The sequence below is a fragment of the Fusarium venenatum genome, assembly GCF_020744135.1.
Source record: "Fusarium venenatum strain MPI-CAGE-CH-0201 chromosome Unknown EDB82scaffold_3, whole genome shotgun sequence".
Classification (NCBI taxonomy): Eukaryota; Fungi; Ascomycota; class Sordariomycetes; order Hypocreales; family Nectriaceae; genus Fusarium; species Fusarium venenatum.
In genome coordinates, this window is record NW_027072131.1 from 7248895 (window position 1) to 7266844 (window position 17950).

A 17950-nucleotide genomic window follows, 5' to 3' on the forward strand; every position below is an offset into this window, starting at 1 on the left:
TAGGAATCACGAGCTAGACCAAGTTTCCTACATCTTTGGGGCCTGTCAGAGACAAGCAGGGTCATTCGTTCAGTGTTGGATGCTTGGTCTAACTGTTTGGGTAGTGGAAAACAGGGCGCGGCTATAGCGGCTTTGGATCTAGGAAAAGACGGCAAGTTACGATCGTACTATATTTTATTAGTGAGTGGCCTTGAATTGAATCTCTCTCTCTTTGTATGCCGTTCTTTGACTTATATCCAGCTCTTATTCCCGTGTCATGATTCTGGCCAATGACATACTCGAATCAGGAAATGCTCAGTTCCACCCCAAGCAACGATCGATCAGTCTTTCTCTTTAATCTTGCCTCATCAAGCCGTTCAACGTTGCGATCAAAGCCAATTATTTACTTCTTGTCAGTCTCTACTTAATCGAATTTCACTAGACCGTTATCTGTCCAACGAGTAGACGTGGCTTTATACCGATTTCGTTGAAGCATAGCTCAACCTTAAGCGCGTCATATAGCCCTTCCTTCAAGGGTCATGTAAGTCATTCAAACATTGCCAGCTTCATCCTAACTAATAGTCATTCAGTTCTCAGTGACACGTGATATCGTGTCTCTCGTGCATAAGTAATGCGGTAGCAGCATGCAAGGATGCCTTCCTATTCACGCCCTTCGTCGCCTTGGTCATAAACGACTCATCGACTATCTGCCCAAACATTCGCAGAGGCTATATAGCTTTCAGAGTCATGAGCGTGTTAGTGTGCGATGTGGCTCATCTGGCCATGTGAGCATTGAGTAAACCAAACCCCATCCTAACCATCATACTCATAACTAACGTTGCCCAACAGTCTCATAGACATTGCTGAACAGCCAAACTCTCCCCTCTTCATTTACCTACCCTCCTCTCCTTTTAACAACAGCCAACCAGCTTCAATACCCAGATTCCTTCAGGGCAAGCCGCTGGCCACCATCAACTACAGATGGAACTTCTTTGATCGTGATAACCTTGATCATATCTGGCCAACGCCTATCCACGACACCTCCTTCGCCTACAAGTGGCTAGTAGAGAATCTCGCACCAGAAGGCATCAAAAGGCGCGACATCTACGTCTATGGATCTCACCTAGGAGCAAGCCTCGCCACGTCTCTAGCACTTACGGAATCACAACCCCACAAGCCCTTTGGAGTGCGAGGCCTGGTGTCATACAACGGCATCTACAACTGGACCATGTTCTTTCCCGACCATCCAGTGAACACCCCCAGAGAATTCGTCGGAAATCCAAAAGCCCATTACAAGCCTCCGGAGGGGGCGTACATACACCACCTCCAACAAATGTTGCCGACGCTCTTCAAGTCTACGGCAGATACGTTTGACGTGTTTGCCAGCCCATCCCTCTTTTTCCACAACCCAGGAATAAATGTACCTATGTCTTACCACCTGACAGAAGCCGAGAGTCTCGCCATCGAAATAATGACCAACCCAGAAGGCGAGGTAGACCCTCCCCTCCAAGCACCTCGTAGATCGAGTCTGGTTTTCCCACCCCGCAAGTCAACCCTCAAGCTCCCCGAGACACTGCTGCTGTACGACCTGCTTCCCGTGTCGCCGCGAACCAACAAGCCCAGGTTTCAATGGGGCAACAGCCTCGAGAAGCAGGCAAAGGAGCTGGCGGAGATGATGCAGTCCAGTATCTACAAGGTCGAGCTCCCAGAGAGGGGTTTGTGGGATGATGATATTGCTTTTTGGGAGAATGAGCAAGCTAAAAGGGTCAATGTCGAACGAGCTGGATCAGAGAGTCCGATGATGGAGATGGGGGAGAATGGGGAGCAGCTTGTTGAAGAATGGTTGACGGAGAGAATAGCACCAAAGAATACTCAGGTATCTTGATTGAAACTGTATTTGTATCATGTAGAACATATTTGTATTATAGTCTTGATAAATCATTGATTGTCGATAAGAAGTTGGCTTGATATTTAGTGGCACAGCATGGCACAGCACTAAAAGACGGCACATGGGAAAGCTTGACTTGACCAGTAGTGGAGCCACCCTCCCTTGTTTGGTTGTATCGTATATCGAGTCTAGAACGAACGGCTGAAGCACGTTGTCAGCCAAACCATATCACAACATCTCACAAGCGTCGATATCTAAGACAGACACCGTTCATTACAGTAGACATTAAACACTGTGACGGTATGACTCGAGGAACAAGTCATCAAACAAGCGAAAAGACTTGACACTATCTATAACTGAAAAAGGGTCCAAAGCTCACCTGTCACTGAAAGCTCAGCTGTGGTTCACCTTGGCCGAGATGAGAAGTGGGCCAGCGGCTAAACATGCACGTTGTCGTCAGTTGTAAAGTTAGCGGACAAGGGGTCACAACTTGTCACAAGACCCCTTGATTCTTGATACTCGAGTATTACTCTCAGTGTCAGTTTCATCTCTTATTATTCCACAAGATAAAAGACATTAACAGCAAGAGATGACATGAAAGGACTCTACAGCACGAAACACTCATACAATAAGGGGCTTCCACTGTCCGGGTTATTTATCCGCAACTTACAGCCCTTCTACCCTTACAAGCCACTGTTACACTGGACCCACCCCTGGTTTCCCTGGAAAATGCTTGTTTTTCAGTGGACGTCTCAGATTCTTGATCCCTGGACAAGGATGCTTCAGTTGAGATTGGATGTCACCCACTCCCTCCTCTCTCTATTGCACGACACATTACTAACTGACCTACGAACTGACCATGGCTGAGCAGTTTCATCTCCCGTCTTTCTGCCGCTATCTTTATCCTTAACCTTTCTTTCTACATCATCTTCCTTTTGACAAGACACAACACCATCACCGCACACTTTCTTATCCACAACACTCATAATGCCTGGAATTCGTAAGTTACAAATATACAACTTTACACTGCACCTCTAACCAAACCCTCCCCACAGCTCTGCACGCCCTTGACAACTTCAAGGCCAAGCTCAAGGCCGCCTTCAAGAAGAAGGACAACAAGGAAGAAGCCAAACCCGCCGAGCAGAAGCCTACCGAGACCAAGCCCGCCGAAACCACACCTACCACCACCGAGCCTACCAAGACCGAGGCCGCTCCTCCCGCGCCAGCTAGTACGTTGATTTATAACAACACACATGCTTCGTTCAGGACTGACACATATACTCTACAGCTGAGCCTGCTCCTGCGGCCGAGCCTGCAAAGGAGACCAAGCCCGAGACAGAGGTCAAGCCTGAAGCTCCTGCGGCTACTACCGAGCCTGCAAAGACAGAGGAGGCTGCTCCTGGTATGCTACAATACGGACAAACTTGAAGAGCTGAGAACTGACATTTATAGCTCCTCCTACTGAACCCGCCAAGCCCGAGGCCGCTCCGGCCACCGAACTTCCCGCTCCCGTCCCTGAGCCTGCCAAGACGGAACCCGCTCCGGCTGCTGAGCTACCTGCTGCTCCCGCCGTCCCGACTGCCCCAGCTGCTGAACTGCCTGCTGCTCCCACTGCTCCTGCCGCCGAGCTACCTGCTGCCCCAGCTCCCGCACCCGCTGCAGCCCCTACAGAGCTCCCTGCTGAGGCTCCTAAGGAAGAGGAGAAGAAGGATACCCCTGCTCCTCCCGCTCCTGCCCCCGTGGCCTCTGCTTAAGCAAAGGGCGAATGCTTCTTTCTTGGAGATAGAAAGATACCTTATGGTTCGAGTAGATTGCGTGTTTGTGTTTCCAGTTATTGCCATTAAGGCATGTTTGTTTCAGTGATTTTGAACATGGCAGGTTCATCCTGACCATGTATGTCCCCTTTTCTCCTAGCAGTTGGCTGGATACCCAGAGAGAAAAGTGTTGCGATGCTCTGTTTCAAATCTATACCCGCTTTTCATATCTAATGCAGAAAGGACTATCTATACCATGCTCCTCATAATCCGTGACACACGTCTAGTATATTTTCTTTAGAAGGACTAATGCGACTTGTGGTCTCATGAATCTCTAGCCCATGGCGCTTTGGTGACAGTGATTTGTGCGTCCGTAGACCCTGCGCCTCTGGATGGCCTTGCAAGAGACCCTGAGTTAGGACCCGGTGGTGGCATACGTGAATAGGGAATGCCAGGGCCTGACGATGGTGGCATTCTTGTAGCTTGAGCCCATGGCGCGGCTGTTCCAGGTCCTGAGGGTGCTGGTGGTGCCATCGCTGGTTGGTTTGCCATATGAACGCTCTGAGTTGGGGTTGCTGCATCAGGGTCAACGTCCCAAGAGAACAACGACCCGAATGGAAAGTGCTGGACAACGGGAAACTTTGACAACACTTCAGCATTGAACATCTTGATCATGCCCTTGTTGATCTTGCCCCAACCGTCGCGAATGCCCGAGATGTCGAACAGAATCGGACTATGTTCCCAAAATGGACCCTTCTTCACGTCGTTGATGAAGCCAATGGCTGAGAAGTACATGTTGACTTGGCGTTGATCCTCTACTACGGCTGCCTTTGTAACATCGCTGGGCTTCGGAGCACCCTTTACGGATCCCTCTAAGGGCATTGGTTCGTTCTCATTGATCGGTCGTGTAAATTGTGCAGAGCCAAAAATGTAAGGCATGAAGGAGTGGTCGTCGAGGCCCCAGACGCCATGTGAGCCGGCAGGTTCGAGGGTATAGGTTAGAATAAGTTTCCTCACAACGTTGAGGTAACTGGAAATGTCAGCGGTATACTTTGGATGTGTAGACAGGCAACTTACGGTTCAATAACCTTGAGGACAATCTCGCGCTCAATCTCTCCTCCTTGTTCTCCATCCTTGAAGAAACCCAACTTCCATAGACAGCCGAGGAAAGCGACAAAGCTCAGTTCATGTCCCGTTCCATAGTCTAATCGCTGTACACTGCCGAAACCACCAAGAAGGTAGCTTGAGACCTCCTCTTTCGCCTTGCCATCGCCCACTTTCAGTGTTTCCCCTAGCAGCCCCTCGTCAAGCAGCGCATCCAAACGCTCCTCAAAGATAGCATGCCACTTGCGAAAACTAACATTTCCAAATCGTCTAGGACCTGGGTCAGGCGGTGCTTCATCGATAAAGCTTCCAATCTTTTCCAAAAGAGCTTGTAGAGTATGAACGGACGGCGTCGTTGCTGGTTTCGAGTTGAGGGGAAAGGTGCGGGGGAGGGGCGATGAGGTTTGGTTTCGAGGACATAGAGCGCGGTTGAGCTGGAGGATGAAAACGCCAATATCGCGGTAGGCTAAGCTGGTGAGAAAACGAGTGACGTCGGGGCCTTCGTTGATGCGCTTCGAGGGTATCGTGAAAGCTGGCGGGGAGCTCAGGTCGAGAATCTCAAGCGCATTGAGCTTTGGAGGGGTTATGGACGTCATGTCGACGATGGTGAGACACCACGGTCGCAATTATAAAACGGTATGTTGAAGAATAGAACAGAAGTTTCGTTCGAGATGTGGAAGTAAAGTGGGAGAATTGGAATTCAAGTGGATGTTAGTGTTTGGTTGAAGTTAGAAACGATTTAGTCAGCTATTGGTCTATGGACCTTGTAGAAGTGACCATCATGAGATTGGATGCGAATGACAAGAAGCGGATCTCGACCATGGAGGGGCCCTAAATTTAGGAAACTTTTATCTAAACTGCCTATTTCCGAAACACCTGCACTAGTGGCTCTCATAAGTCAATGTAAATAGACTTTCTATCACATTGTCGAAATGTTTGTATTTGACTGTTGGTTCTGGAGCTGTTGAAATTGTCTCTTTGCCAAGTGCCCCACTTTGTATGTAGGTAACGCGCGCCTGTCCAACATGGTATGCAGCTCTAAGTTCTTTGTTCAATACACCTTTACAACTCTGTTCACACTTTCACGATTCTGAATATTACCCGGCTTGAAGGACATCATTCAATATCTTACTAGCACTCTGATCAACCTATAATTCTCGGCGTGCTGCCGCGGCACGTTGAGTCAAGCTTTCACAGCACAATAACAAAGGATCAACATGGCGCGGCTGCGCTCCAGAGGTAGCGCCTCTGTTGCTCCAAAAGAGCATGAAATGACACCACACATTCGATTACATGAAGGGATAAGACATTCACCAAGATATTCAGTCCCTATTCGAAGTATTGATACTAGGAGTAGTCCATTTGTGAAAAGAAAAACAGGTCTACGATCAACTTCGTCGGCAAGATCTCGAACTCGACCCTCTTCGAGCAAAAGCCAAGTCACACGATCAGTGAGAGGAAGTGTACCAGATCATGAGTTGTCTCCGCAGTTCTCTCCGCAGTTATCCCCGCCTCCTCCACGGAAACGTCGCTCTGATGCTACAGATCAGGAGCAGCTCCCAAAGCGTCAGCGCAACGCTAGTCATGGGTCTGCTGGAGAAGAGGAATTGCCTCAGCCAATCCAGCAGAGCGAGGAACCAAATAAAGACGAAGAGGCAATTCCTCAACCGATCCAGCAGAACGAGGAGGCAGATGAAGACGAAGAGGCAATTCCTCAACCAGGCCAGCAAAACGAGGAAGACTTACCTCAATCGGACCAACAGAACGAGGAAGCAGACGAAGACTCAGAAGCAATTCCTTCAATAGACTTTCTCAATGGCATCAATAAGAATATTGGGGCCTTTGTCGTGCCAAACGAGCAACCAAGTCTTTTGTCCAACACCAGTGTCGAGGATTCTACCAAGAATGACGATAGCGCACTTTCTCATTTTGACACTTCACATGAGATCAAAGTCGAAAAACCAGCCATCGCCGACACTACAGTTCAACACAGAAGTAGTACGGTTAGAGCCTTGACCGAAACAGAGGATATATTGCTTGGAACAGTTGCACCAGAGGAGACACCTCAATCAGCGCAATCGGTTTTTCAGCCTGAGTCTTCGCCAGGCTTGCCTCCACTAGAGGATATGTTAGACCATTTCGAAACAGTTCGTGCAGAGGCACCTCAACCAGCGCAACCGGTTCCCCAGTCCGGGTCTTCGCAACAGCATGAGTCTTCCCAGCAGTCTGGGTCTTCATCAAAGGGGCCTCAACAGTCACGTCGGCGAAAGAATGGACAGCGGAGGAAAAAGGCGACGTTTTATGAGCTTAACGAAGGTCCAGAGCTTTCGCTAGAACAATCAGCACAGCCAATCTCGTCGAGGAATTTCCAAGTCGATGAGAGTATATATGACGTGCCTGACTCACCCCCAAGACAATCAAATCACACCAAGCTTGTTGAGAGGTCACAGAAGGCGCCTATGTCAACAGGTAGAGGCAGCCCGAGGATGAAGCTAAAACAAAGAAGCAGCCAGTCTGGTCAGCGAAGGAGCAACGTTTCTATACAGTACCAGGATGATGAAGAACAAGAAGAGAATTCCCAAGAAGAGGGTGATGAACATGGAGACGATGAATTCGCCTCTAGCGACGACGAGCTTGAGCTTCAAGAGCAGCATACACCACACCAGGATTCACTGGTGCTTGATACACCACCGGCCGATTCACAGGCCGCAGATTCCACACATACGACATTTATAAAGCGTATATACGTCCAAAAGCTCATGCATATAATGACCCTCCAAGGCTGGATGGAAAAAAGATTCTGGAAAAATGAATTTCTCGACCATGCCGCAGACAAATCAGATGAGCTGGCTTCCAAGCCCGATTGCCCTGTTCTGTCAACAAGAATTCTAGCCCAGCTGTTTGACCTCCATGAGTTGTGCAAGGAGATTCCTAAAGCACCAAAGATTGATCAATTGGCATATCTACGCGAAAAGGCGACAAAGTTCAGTGACTTGGTCAGCAATCTTCACCAGTCCATTGATTCGTTCATCGGGAGCATCAATAACTTCATGAAAAGCGACGACCCAGAACAAGTACAAGTCGGCTCCAGTCGTGTTACGAGACTACGCAGGCGAACCATTCCCATGTTGGTGCTATTACTGGACACAACATTCGAAGCTGGATGTGGACATCCCGATTGGGATGGTAAAAAGGCCTCTCAACAAACCGGAGAGTTCACGGTATATCTGTTGGAGCCGCTAGAACGGGCTGCGGGTTGGGCCGGCAGAGCTTTACAGACGGTGGAAGGATGGTACGAGCTTCATCCTCCAAAGAAGGAACGTGATGAAGATACAGTGGAAGAGGCAAAAGCGAACCGCGCTGCATTTCGCTCTGCCCTAGCCATGCTCAAGCAAGAGTTAAGGAAAGCTAGGAGAGGCCTCGAGAAACCCAGACCATCGCCTGCGGCACTAATGCTAAGAGATGAAGCTATTCGAAAGGAACGTGAGGCCAGAGAGCAGGAACGTCGAGAAAAACAAAACCTTCAGATGCAGCGCTTCAGGGAGTCGATTCAAAGGATCGATCCGTACAGACGGTCGACTAAGGCGAGGCCTTTCCGACAAGAAGTGCCTGTTCCTTATCGACCAAGTCAACCACGCCCTGCCCCCTCTAACATGGTTCTCAATCGCTTTCGCAATTCCTCTGGCGTTAGCCTCTCCTTACCCAGCGCAACCGCCCCACCCCAGCCGCTGTCAGAGCGGGAGGGATACTACGAGCGACATGGATGGCATTATTGGGAAGATGATCGGATCTTGACCTTGATCAGGACCACGACCCATCCTAACTACGAAAACTTTCAATGGATGCTTCCTGATCGGAGCACTGACGAGATAACAGAGCGATCGAGATATCTGAAGCTGGTTGTACGCGATAAATATCAGCGTGATGGGATTCCGCCTCCCGGATTTTGCATGGATGAAGATTGATATGCCGGCTTGAAGCCAGACTATCGGCGTTGGGATTATGTGATATTATGATACCCGGGAAAGCTCGGTTGATATGTGTTATGCGATTCGAGCAGGAGTTAATATGTTTAGAAGTATTCATGCATGAGTTACATGGTGTAGATGTATCTTGTTTCTGTACCCAATTCGTGACAGTGAATTGGGCACCGTCAGCTCCGTGTTGATTTGGTGACATCAAATCGGATCGGAAAGAAGCCGGTTTTAATGACCAGTAGTCAAGTTGGTGTAGTGTTTCATGCTTCTTGCCATGTGTGTGATAGCTGAGCTTGAGCTTCTACCAACTGCGCTATGCCACATCATTGAATCCCAATGAGTATGTAGCATCGACTTTCTATCTGTCACATTTCCTTATAGGGAAACAAAGCACTGATGAAAATCGCCAACGCATAGACACGGACTCTTTGACACTTTAGAGTAGTGTACGCTAATGCTTGGCTTGAATTTGGGTATCATTGGGTTCTTGTCAAATCATCACAAGTCTCTGGAATTGGTTGAAGCGCCACCACATGTGATACATATGGAGGGTGATCAGATACGCTTACCCAAGGAAAGCAAAGCGTGGAAACAGCTCTAGATCATTTGTGGTAAAAAGTCAACAGATCATTAGGTTCTTTATTTTAGTTGTTCCTTTTTACGCGTTTTATACGCGATTCTGGGGAGATTTGATAGATTCAAATTTCGCCCTTTGTCTTGGCTTGGTGATTAGGAGAAAGATGAGGCTTGCCTCCACTACTACTAGTTAATAAGCGAAGGCCTTGGGTTTCTGAGAGATGATAAATATGGACTGTACGGATACCCAGGTGGTGGCTCGCATTGCATTGCCGTGCATTGCATATAGTGCTTTAGTTAGGCGAGGCGGGCCAACCTGTGATCCTGTTTTTAGAAGACTCTTGCGAAAGAAGTAATACTAACTACAGATCATGTTGTTAATGTTTTCATCCAAGACACTTGAAGAATGTTTAGTTACAGAGTAATATCCTCCCACTCGTAAAAACAAAACAAAAAAACTACCCTGAATCTCCATGGGGTGAGCCAGGAACTGACTGGAGTAGCAGCAGACCCCTGACCTGAAAGATGGACAGTGAGTAGAACCCCTGGAACGGTCGCTACAGGCCGGCCGGTCCATCAGGGCCCTGATCAAGGGAAGAAGCAATGTTAGTGGCCGGTGAGAGTGGAGCTCTCATGATGGAAATGGGAAGAATAGCTCAGTGATGGGATCACAAGGCAGATGGAAGACATGGATGACCGCCCCAGAAGAACTAAAATCAGGTATGTATCCATTCGCAATCTAATATCCCCGTCCCATCAACAAGAACAAGACAGCTCAGCTTTCCACCCTTTTTTTTCCTATCCTAACTTCTCCTTCCTCTCTCTTCTCTCTCAGAAGCCAGCGGATATCGACAGTAAATAAAGAAGTCTTTGTATTAGTCTTCTTTATCTGCTTCATTGCAAGCTTTCTTCCTCACGTTCCTTATTTCTGCTAATTTTACCTTCCCCTCCCTGCTCCTTGTTATCTGAGGAGCTTCTAGCAAAGCGTGGTTTTGCTGGATAAAAAGGAGACCACCCCAAGGTAAGATTAACCCCAATTCCTATTCCAGCTCATAGCCGCATACCCTTGACGTAGCTTCATGGCTTGTGCCGGTTTATGTTTTGTTGTCTATTGATTCTTCAAGCTATCGTTGCTTGATAGCTGATTTGTAGCTTTTTGTGCGACATTCTTGATAAACTCAATTCAAACTGTCCTGGCTATCCAATTTACTAACATCGTCGCTCTCAGAGAATACTACTTTTAATACCAATTCATTACCGTCGAAATGTCTGAAACCGAGAGCTTCGACGTTGTTCAGCACGAGGAAGCTGTTGCTTCTCAGTCCGATGCTGCGGCCACTACCGAGCCCGAGCCTGAGCCCGAGAGCCCCAAGACCGCCGCGACTCCTTCGTCTCCCGATACACCAGTCAGGGAAAAGGCAAAGGAGAGCCCTGGAGCGAAGCCCACGCTCAAGCAGCCTGGTGCAGCCTCCGCGACTGCTACTCGTCGACCTGGTGCTACTTCTTCGACGGCCAAGCCCACCACCTCCTCAAGCACCGCCCGTGCCCCAGGAGGTCTGAGCAAGCCCCCTACTCGTCCTGCTGCTTCGACCATTCGCCGTCCCCCTACCGCGACATCCATGTCGAGCCACCGAAGCCGTCCCAGCATGAGCGCTAGCGAAGATGACAAGAAATCCACCACTTCCTTTGTCGCATCCGCTCGTAGGACGAGCTCCATCATGTCCAGCCCCGCCAAGACCGCTGAGAGGCGAACCGTTGGAACTGCCGGTTCGACAACGGCTACCCGCAGACCGCCGTCTACAACGACCACTACCCCACGAGCTGCTACTGCTAGCCGAACCGCAGCTACTCCCACCGCTTCCGCGACACGAACGACTGCTACTCGAACAACTGGCACGACCCCTACCGCCAACAAGCGACTTTCTACTTCGGGATCCTTGACTGCCGCTTCCCGAACCGCGGCTCGACCTGCTCCTTCTGCAGAGGCTGCCAAGGAGATCGAGGCGCTCAAGGCCAAGTTGACAGAGGGCGAAACTGAGATTGAGGCTCTCAAGGCCGAGGTCAAGACTTCTGAGGAGAAGATTGCGGAGCTTACCGAGAAGATTAGCCAGGGAGTCACCCCTACCGAGTCTGGCGACAAGCCTGCCCAGGACAACGATGAGGCAATTGCCAACCTAAAGTCTGAGCACGAGGCCGCGATCGCTGCCCTCGAGAGCCAGGTTACTGAAGCCAACGAGAGGCTCCAGGCCGCAGAGGGTGACCGTGAGCAGCTTCGAGCCGATCTCGATGCCGCTGTGAGCGCCATGGAGGCTAGTTCGACAGAGCTCGATTCCTTGAAGCAGCAGCTCGAGACCGCTCAGGCTGAAGGCGAGGAGAAGCTCAGCTCCAGCCAGGAAGCACTCCAGAAGGCCATTGAAGAGCATGCCACCAAAATCGAGGAGCTCAAGACCTCCCTTGAGGCTGAGAAGGCTTCTGCCATCGAGGCTATTGAGGCCAAGCACAAGGAGAGCCTCGACAAGGATCAGACTGACGCTTCCTCCCACGAAACTGCTTTGGCTGAACTCAAGGCCAGCCACGAGGCCGCTACAGCTGAGCTCCAGAAGAAAATTGACGAGTTGACTTCTTCGCAGTCTGCTCTAGAGTCTGCCAACGGTGACAACCTTAAGGCTGAGGAAGAGGAGCAGAAGGCCAAGATCTCCGCCCTTGAGGCCGAGGTTGCGGATTCCAGGGCGAAGCTTGAAGCTGCCGAGAATACTGCCGAGACAGCCAAGTCTGATCTCGACTCTCTGAACAGCCAAATCACTCAGCTTCAGTCCAGCTTGTCCGAGAAGGAGTCTGAGCTCCAGAGCGCCAAGGAGGATCTCGTTAAGGCTCAGGAGGAGGCAGCTTCTCTCAAGGCTGCCGCTGAAGAGGCTCAGAAGTCTCTTGCTCAGAAGGAAGACGAGATTGCCAAGGTCAAGGAGATGCACGAGGAGCGCATGAAGAACATTTCCCAAGATTATGAGACCGAAATCGAGTCTCTTCGAGGCGATGCTTTCTTCAAGCGCAAGTACGAGGAGCTTGAGGCTCAGCACAAGGAGCTTCAGACTTCTTCTTCAGAAGCTACCGAGGGTCACAGCAGCGCTCTTGAGGCCGCTAAGGCTGAGCACGCCACCGCTGTTGCAGCCCTAGAGGAGAAGGAAGCTGAGTACCAGAAGAACCTTGATGCTCTCCGTGCCAGCCATGCTGAGGAACTCGAGGCTTCCAAGAACTCAGCCTCTGGAGATCACGATGCCCACATCGCCGAGATCGACACCCTGAAGGAGAATCACGCCAAGCAACTCGAGGTGCTCAAGTCTGAGGGTTCCAGCACCCATGCTGAGGAACTTGAGTCGCTCAAGGCTGCTCATGCTAGTGTTTTGGAGGCTCTCAAGAAGGAGTACGAGGAGGACAAGGAGAAGCTGGTCGCTAGCCACAAGACCGAGCTGGCCTCTACCAAGGATGCCGGCGAGACCACACATGCTACCGAGATTGCCAGACTTATGTCGGAGCTTGACAGCGCCAGAGAGTCCGGTGAGAGTTCTCATGCTGCTGACTTGCAATCACTCAAGGCCAAACTCGAGGCTGAGAAGGAGGCAAGCGACAAGGAGCATGCCGAGGCTTTGGCCAAGGCCCAAGCCGGGATTGATGCCGCCAAGACTGTTGGTGATGAAGCCCATGCTGCTGAGATCGCCAATCTCAAGGCTGAACTCGAGGCTACCAGAGATGCTGCCAAGCAGTCTCTGGAAGCTGAGCTTGAGGCTTTGAGGGCTGAGCTTGCAGAGAGCAAGAAGGCCGGCAGCAGCAACGATGAGGAATTGGCTACCATCAAGGCTGAGCTTCAGACCGCCAAGGAGGAGCTTGAGAAGGCACGCGACTCCAACCAGCAAGCCATCGAGATGGCCCGCTTTGAGCTTGAGAAGGAGCACACCAACGAGGTCGAGAAGCTCCTTGCCTTCAACAACGAAGTTATGGAGCACATGAAGAAGGAGGGCACTGATGTCAGGAAGGAGCTCGAGGAGTTGACTGGTGCTCACACCAAGGCCATTGAGGATATGATGGCTGAGCACAGAAGCAACAACAGCCACTTGGAGGATCAGCTTGCCCAGCAGGCTGCTGCCAACGCTGATCTCCAGACAGCCCTGAGCACTGCTACAGAGGCACTCGAGAGGGCCCAGCAGGATGTCGAGGAGCTTTCCCAACAACTTGCACAAGAAAAGACCGAGCGATTCACTGCTCTTGCCGAGCTTGAGGACGCGAGAAACATCAAGCCTGACTCTGCCGAGGCCGATGCTCTCAGAAGGGAGCTTGCCACAGCCAAGAAGTTCCACGAGGATGCTCTGGCCAGCGCTGATGCTGAGGTCAAGGCAGCACAGAGCGAGCTTGAGGCTGCCAAGGGTAACCTGACAACCGCCCAGGGCCAGGTAACAACTCTGACAGGTGACCTCAACCTTGTTCAGAAGGACCTCGAGGCCTTCAAGGCTGAGGCTGAGGCCAACAAGAAGACAGCCAATGCCGACTACCAAGACCTCAACGACAGCATGACCACGCTTATTGAGGACGCCAACAACAGGGCCAAGGAGCTTCAGGCCAAGCTGGATGAGACTGTAGCCAAGGTCGAGGATAGCGAGAAGAAGGTTGAGGTTCTTGAGGCCCAGCTCAGGGTGAAAGATGCCGAGATTGCAGAGGCAAAGGTATGTTTCCGTGGTCGAATATTACTATGAGTACACTGACTTACATTGACAGGCCAACGCTGCTATTGCCAAGCCAAAGGGTCTTTCAGCGAGCAGATTTGCGAACGCGGAGGGCGACGACGCTGCTAACGAAGAGGCGGCGGAAGGTGAGGAAATTGATGACCACTCCTCAGTAGCACTTGCTTCGGTGCGGAAAGCCCCTGCATGATGCACTCTCCCAATCCTTTCCGCGTCATGCGACTTTTTGTCAGCGCAAGGCTAACATGTGTGGTTTACAGATAAGTAAGGCGAGGCTCACAGCTAAGCAAATGGATACCCTTGATAGGGAAATGAGGGATCGCAACTTGCAGTGAGTAGATACCAAACTGAGTTATGGTTTCATCGTTCTAACGGAATGCAGGTTATTGAAGTCCATCACGGATGTCAAGTCACCAAAGCTGGGTAGTGATCATCACTACGAGCAGCAGCAATTCGACCAGCAGCAGTACAGTTAAAGGGGGCATGCATGACATCGGATTTCTTTTTCGTTTTCTGTTGTGTTGTGTGACTTTTTTTTAACTTTTTAGTTCTGTGTAATACCCGCGGCTTTCCTGTAGAGCTGCAATTTTGCTTCTTGCTTTTTTTCATCACATACAATATCATGAACGAGAGAGTTCTGGGATATTGGAGGGAAGGGAGGGAACAAGGTGTTTAGACTGTCGAAGACTTGACATGTAACTGGAAAAAGAGATGGCATGGAGTAGGATGTTGCCGATGTTTGGGAGTTACATATAATTATGTATGACATTGTCGAGAATTGACGATACCCTGGTTCAAATGAAATGCTTGGACTTTTGTGCTGTGACCTTTCTCGAGATTTGTAGTGTCATCAGGGCCAGGAGTATAAGAGACGAAATTACTAAGTCATTTTTTGTAATTTAGCCTATGACTTTAGGCCATTTATTTTTATATCCTAAAACTAAGAGGCTATCTTTTTTGCTACCCACTATCTAGATAGAGTGTCTTGCTATATCGTAGCATCGCATGTGATACGTATCATTGGGCATTGACTCTTCAATGTTTAACGGTGCAAACCTTATCATTCTAATGCAGAGTCAAGCTATAAGCTCCGTCTAACCGCTTCGCTTTGACACTGCATGCATCATGTCTTTACCAATGAGCCAATTGTGCCGAATAATTCTCCCAAGAGCGGAGACTCCGACTCTCATGCATTTGGCTGAGACGGAATGACGTTGGCCTAGTTGCGTGTTATATGCAGCTATCAACTTGTCCCCTCACAACAATTCTCTCATATATCTCAACATTTCTAAAGTTCAAAGTCGTACAAGATATCTGGGTGATATATATACAAGACCCCCGCAACTTGTTCATCATCACCCTCGTTATCTATACAGCAGACAAGATGGACGACTACAAAATCGACAGCAAACCCATCGCCAACAAAGATTCAATCGTAACTGGCCCCCAATGGCGTTTTACATTGATCAACGACATGGTTCTTCGCTACGAATGGGCCGAAGATGGAGTCTTTGAAGATCGTCCATCAACATTCGCTCTCAATCGTGAATTCCCTACCCCGAAATTCACAGTTTCTGATGAAGACGATCAGCTAGAAATCAGAGCTGATTCTTTTCATGTCACCTACAACAAGAAGCGTTTCGACCGGTACGGTCTTGTTATTAGCTTCACCAACAAAAATACCCTCTGGGGCGCTGACTGGCGATATGGAGAGACGCCTCAGAATCTTGGAGGTACGGCGAGAACGCTAGACGAGGTAAATGGTCGTTGTGAGTTGGAGCCGGGTATTCTTTCCAGGGCTGGATACTCGGTTCTTGATGATAGCGAGTCCATGCTTTTAGATCTTTCTACTGGGTTTGCGGCGCCTAGACGGTCAGGTGATCGCATTGACGGGTACCTCTTCTCGTATGGCTACGACTACAAGGGTGCGATGAGATCCTTCTTTGCCATTTCTGGTAAACAACCTGTTCTTCCACGCTGGGCACTGGGGAACTGGTGGAGTCGATACTATCCTTACACGGACGAGGAGTACCTAAAGCTCATGGACAAGTTTGAAGCCGAAAAGGTTCCTCTGTCTGTTGCTGTTATTGATATGGACTGGCATCAAGTCCATGGTGATCATATTCCTCACGCTGGATGGACGGGATATACGTGGAACAAGGAACTGTTCAAAGATCCAAAGGCTTTCACCAAGGCACTGCACGATAAGAAGCTCAAAGTTACCTTGAACGACCATCCTCACGGCGGTGTTTATCATCATGAGGATCAATATGAGGATATGGCCAAGGATCTGGGACACGATACTTCCGCCAAAGCGCCGGTTCTGTTTAATCCTGCTGACCCAAAGTTTATGCATTCGTATCTCAATACGCTCCATCGCAGTCTTGAGAAAGATGGGTGCGACTTTTGGTGGATTGACTGGCAACAGGGTCCGTACAGTCGTGTACGCGGTCTCGACCCTTTGTGGCTCCTCAACCACTACCATTTCCTAGACCACCAGAAGCAAAACGGAGTTGACGAAGCCATTATCTTCTCACGCTTCGGCGGACCGGGCAGTCATCGCTATCCTGTCGGATTCTCGGGCGACAGCATCATGACATGGGAATCTCTCGAGTTCCAGCCCGAGTTCACAGCTACAGCTTCCAACATTGGATACGGATGGTGGAGTCACGATATCGGCGGCCACATGGGAGGATACCGCGATGACGAGCTAGCTACACGCTGGGTACAATACGGTGTATTCTCACCCATCATGCGACTTCACTCCCAGATGGGCTTATTCACGTCCAAAGAGCCCTGGCTGTACCGATCTGAATTCGCAGAAGTCATGAAGACATTCCTCCGGTTCCGCCACCGTCTCGTTCCGTATCTCTACGCCGCCAATCTGGACTCTGCGCATCGAGATGACCCCGTCGTGCAGCCTCTGTACTGGAAGTTTCCCGAAAGAGATGAAGCGTATGGAAAACCGAACCAGTATTTCTTTGGGTCGCAGCTTGTGGTTGCCCCTGTTGTGAAGCCGCGCGACAAGAGGACGAACCATGGCGCGGTTGATGTTTGGGTGCCTCCTGGTCGTCATGTTGATATCTTTACTGGTACTGTTTACGATGGTGATCGAGATATGAGGATGTTTAGGAGTATCAAGAGTCTGCCTGCTCTTGCTCGCGCGGGGGCTATTGTGCCTCTTGATGCGAACCTGACTCCACGAAATGGAGGCGAGAATCCCGAACATGTGGAAGTTCTCGTGGTCGTGGGTGAGAATGGCGAGTTTACTTTGGTTGACGAGGGTTCTGGTGAACAAGAAGCAGACTCCGATTCCACGCGCTTTGAGTACGTCCAAGACAAGGGTCAATTGAAGTTTTGTCCCGAGGGTAAAGCATGGACGATCAAGTTCATCTCCATCACGGAAACATCAAACAACTTCAAGGTGTTCAAGCGCAATGAATTCAGCGACGTTGATCTCGATGTCAAGACGACTATTGAAGACTACCCCAGCGTTCCTGGTCTTGTAGTCGAGATCCCATCTACCACTTCTGGACCAGGAGACGTGGTTATTTGTCTAGGAGATGGCCCACAACTGAGCATACTTGATCCATTGAAGCGTGTTCAGGATCTTATTCTGGATTATCAGATGGATATGTGGACCAAGGAGAAACTCTGGGGAGTTGTCAAGGCGTCTCAACCTACGTCGGTCAAGATTGGACGGTTGATGAGTTTAGGGTTGGATGAAGAGTTGCTTGGACCTGTTATGGAGCTACTTATGAGTGATAGTCGATATCAGACATCTTCCAATTGATGAGCTCTTAGTTTGAGCCTATACATTAGAGTAGAATAGAATCTCAGTACACCTTAAACATGATGTGTCTGTCACTACCAACCTGACTTTCTGTTAACAGGATGAATTGATGAGGCTCCCATATTAATTGCCCTATACATCATTTCAAG

At 49.8% G+C, this 17950-nt stretch overlaps 6 protein-coding genes across 6 annotated transcripts; 5 read left to right on the plus strand and 1 right to left on the minus strand.

Moving 5' to 3' along the window:
- The first annotated feature begins 497 nt into the window (after positions 1-497).
- EDB82DRAFT_510117 (uncharacterized protein) lies at positions 498-1943 on the plus strand. The gene is made up of 2 exons (XM_025728934.2): positions 498-775; positions 829-1943. The coding sequence occupies exons 1-2, from the start codon at positions 624-626 to the stop codon at positions 1862-1864; spliced, it is 1188 nt and encodes a 395-aa protein (XP_025583251.1). The 5' UTR covers positions 498-623; the 3' UTR covers positions 1865-1943.
- A 911-nt stretch (positions 1944-2854) lies between these two features.
- Positions 2855-3621, plus strand: EDB82DRAFT_478778 (uncharacterized protein; the record flags this gene model as incomplete). The annotated part of the gene is made up of 4 exons (XM_025728935.1): positions 2855-2867; positions 2923-3096; positions 3156-3269; positions 3320-3621. 4 exons carry the CDS (start codon positions 2855-2857, stop codon positions 3619-3621), a joined length of 603 nt encoding a protein of 200 aa, XP_025583252.1.
- Positions 3622-3826: 205 nt separating this feature from the next.
- On the minus strand, positions 3827-5507 carry EDB82DRAFT_278355 (rotamase PTPA-1). Its single transcript, XM_025728936.2, has 2 exons — positions 4699-5507; positions 3827-4651 (listed from the first exon to the last, which is right to left on the minus strand). Exons 1-2 carry the CDS (start codon positions 5319-5321, stop codon positions 3946-3948), a joined length of 1329 nt encoding a protein of 442 aa, XP_025583253.1. The 5' UTR covers positions 5322-5507; the 3' UTR covers positions 3827-3945.
- Positions 5508-5594: 87 nt separating this feature from the next.
- EDB82DRAFT_466100 (uncharacterized protein) lies at positions 5595-8690 on the plus strand (the record flags this gene model as incomplete). The annotated part of the gene is made up of 4 exons (XM_065607898.1): positions 5595-6306; positions 6448-6806; positions 6939-8381; positions 8451-8690. The coding sequence occupies exons 1-4, from the start codon at positions 5943-5945 to the stop codon at positions 8688-8690; spliced, it is 2406 nt and encodes an 801-aa protein (XP_065464253.1). The 5' UTR covers positions 5595-5942.
- Positions 8691-10543: 1853 nt separating this feature from the next.
- EDB82DRAFT_433210 (uncharacterized protein) lies at positions 10544-14484 on the plus strand (the record flags this gene model as incomplete). The annotated part of the gene is made up of 4 exons (XM_025728938.2): positions 10544-13990; positions 14043-14177; positions 14269-14339; positions 14391-14484. 4 exons carry the CDS (start codon positions 10544-10546, stop codon positions 14482-14484), a joined length of 3747 nt encoding a protein of 1248 aa, XP_025583255.2.
- Positions 14485-15182: 698 nt separating this feature from the next.
- On the plus strand, positions 15183-17863 carry EDB82DRAFT_510126 (glycosyl hydrolases family 31-domain-containing protein). Its single transcript, XM_025728939.2, has one exon. The coding sequence runs from the start codon at positions 15243-15245 to the stop codon at positions 17799-17801; it is 2559 nt and encodes an 852-aa protein (XP_025583256.2). The 5' UTR covers positions 15183-15242; the 3' UTR covers positions 17802-17863.
- The last annotated feature ends 87 nt before the right edge of the window (positions 17864-17950 follow it).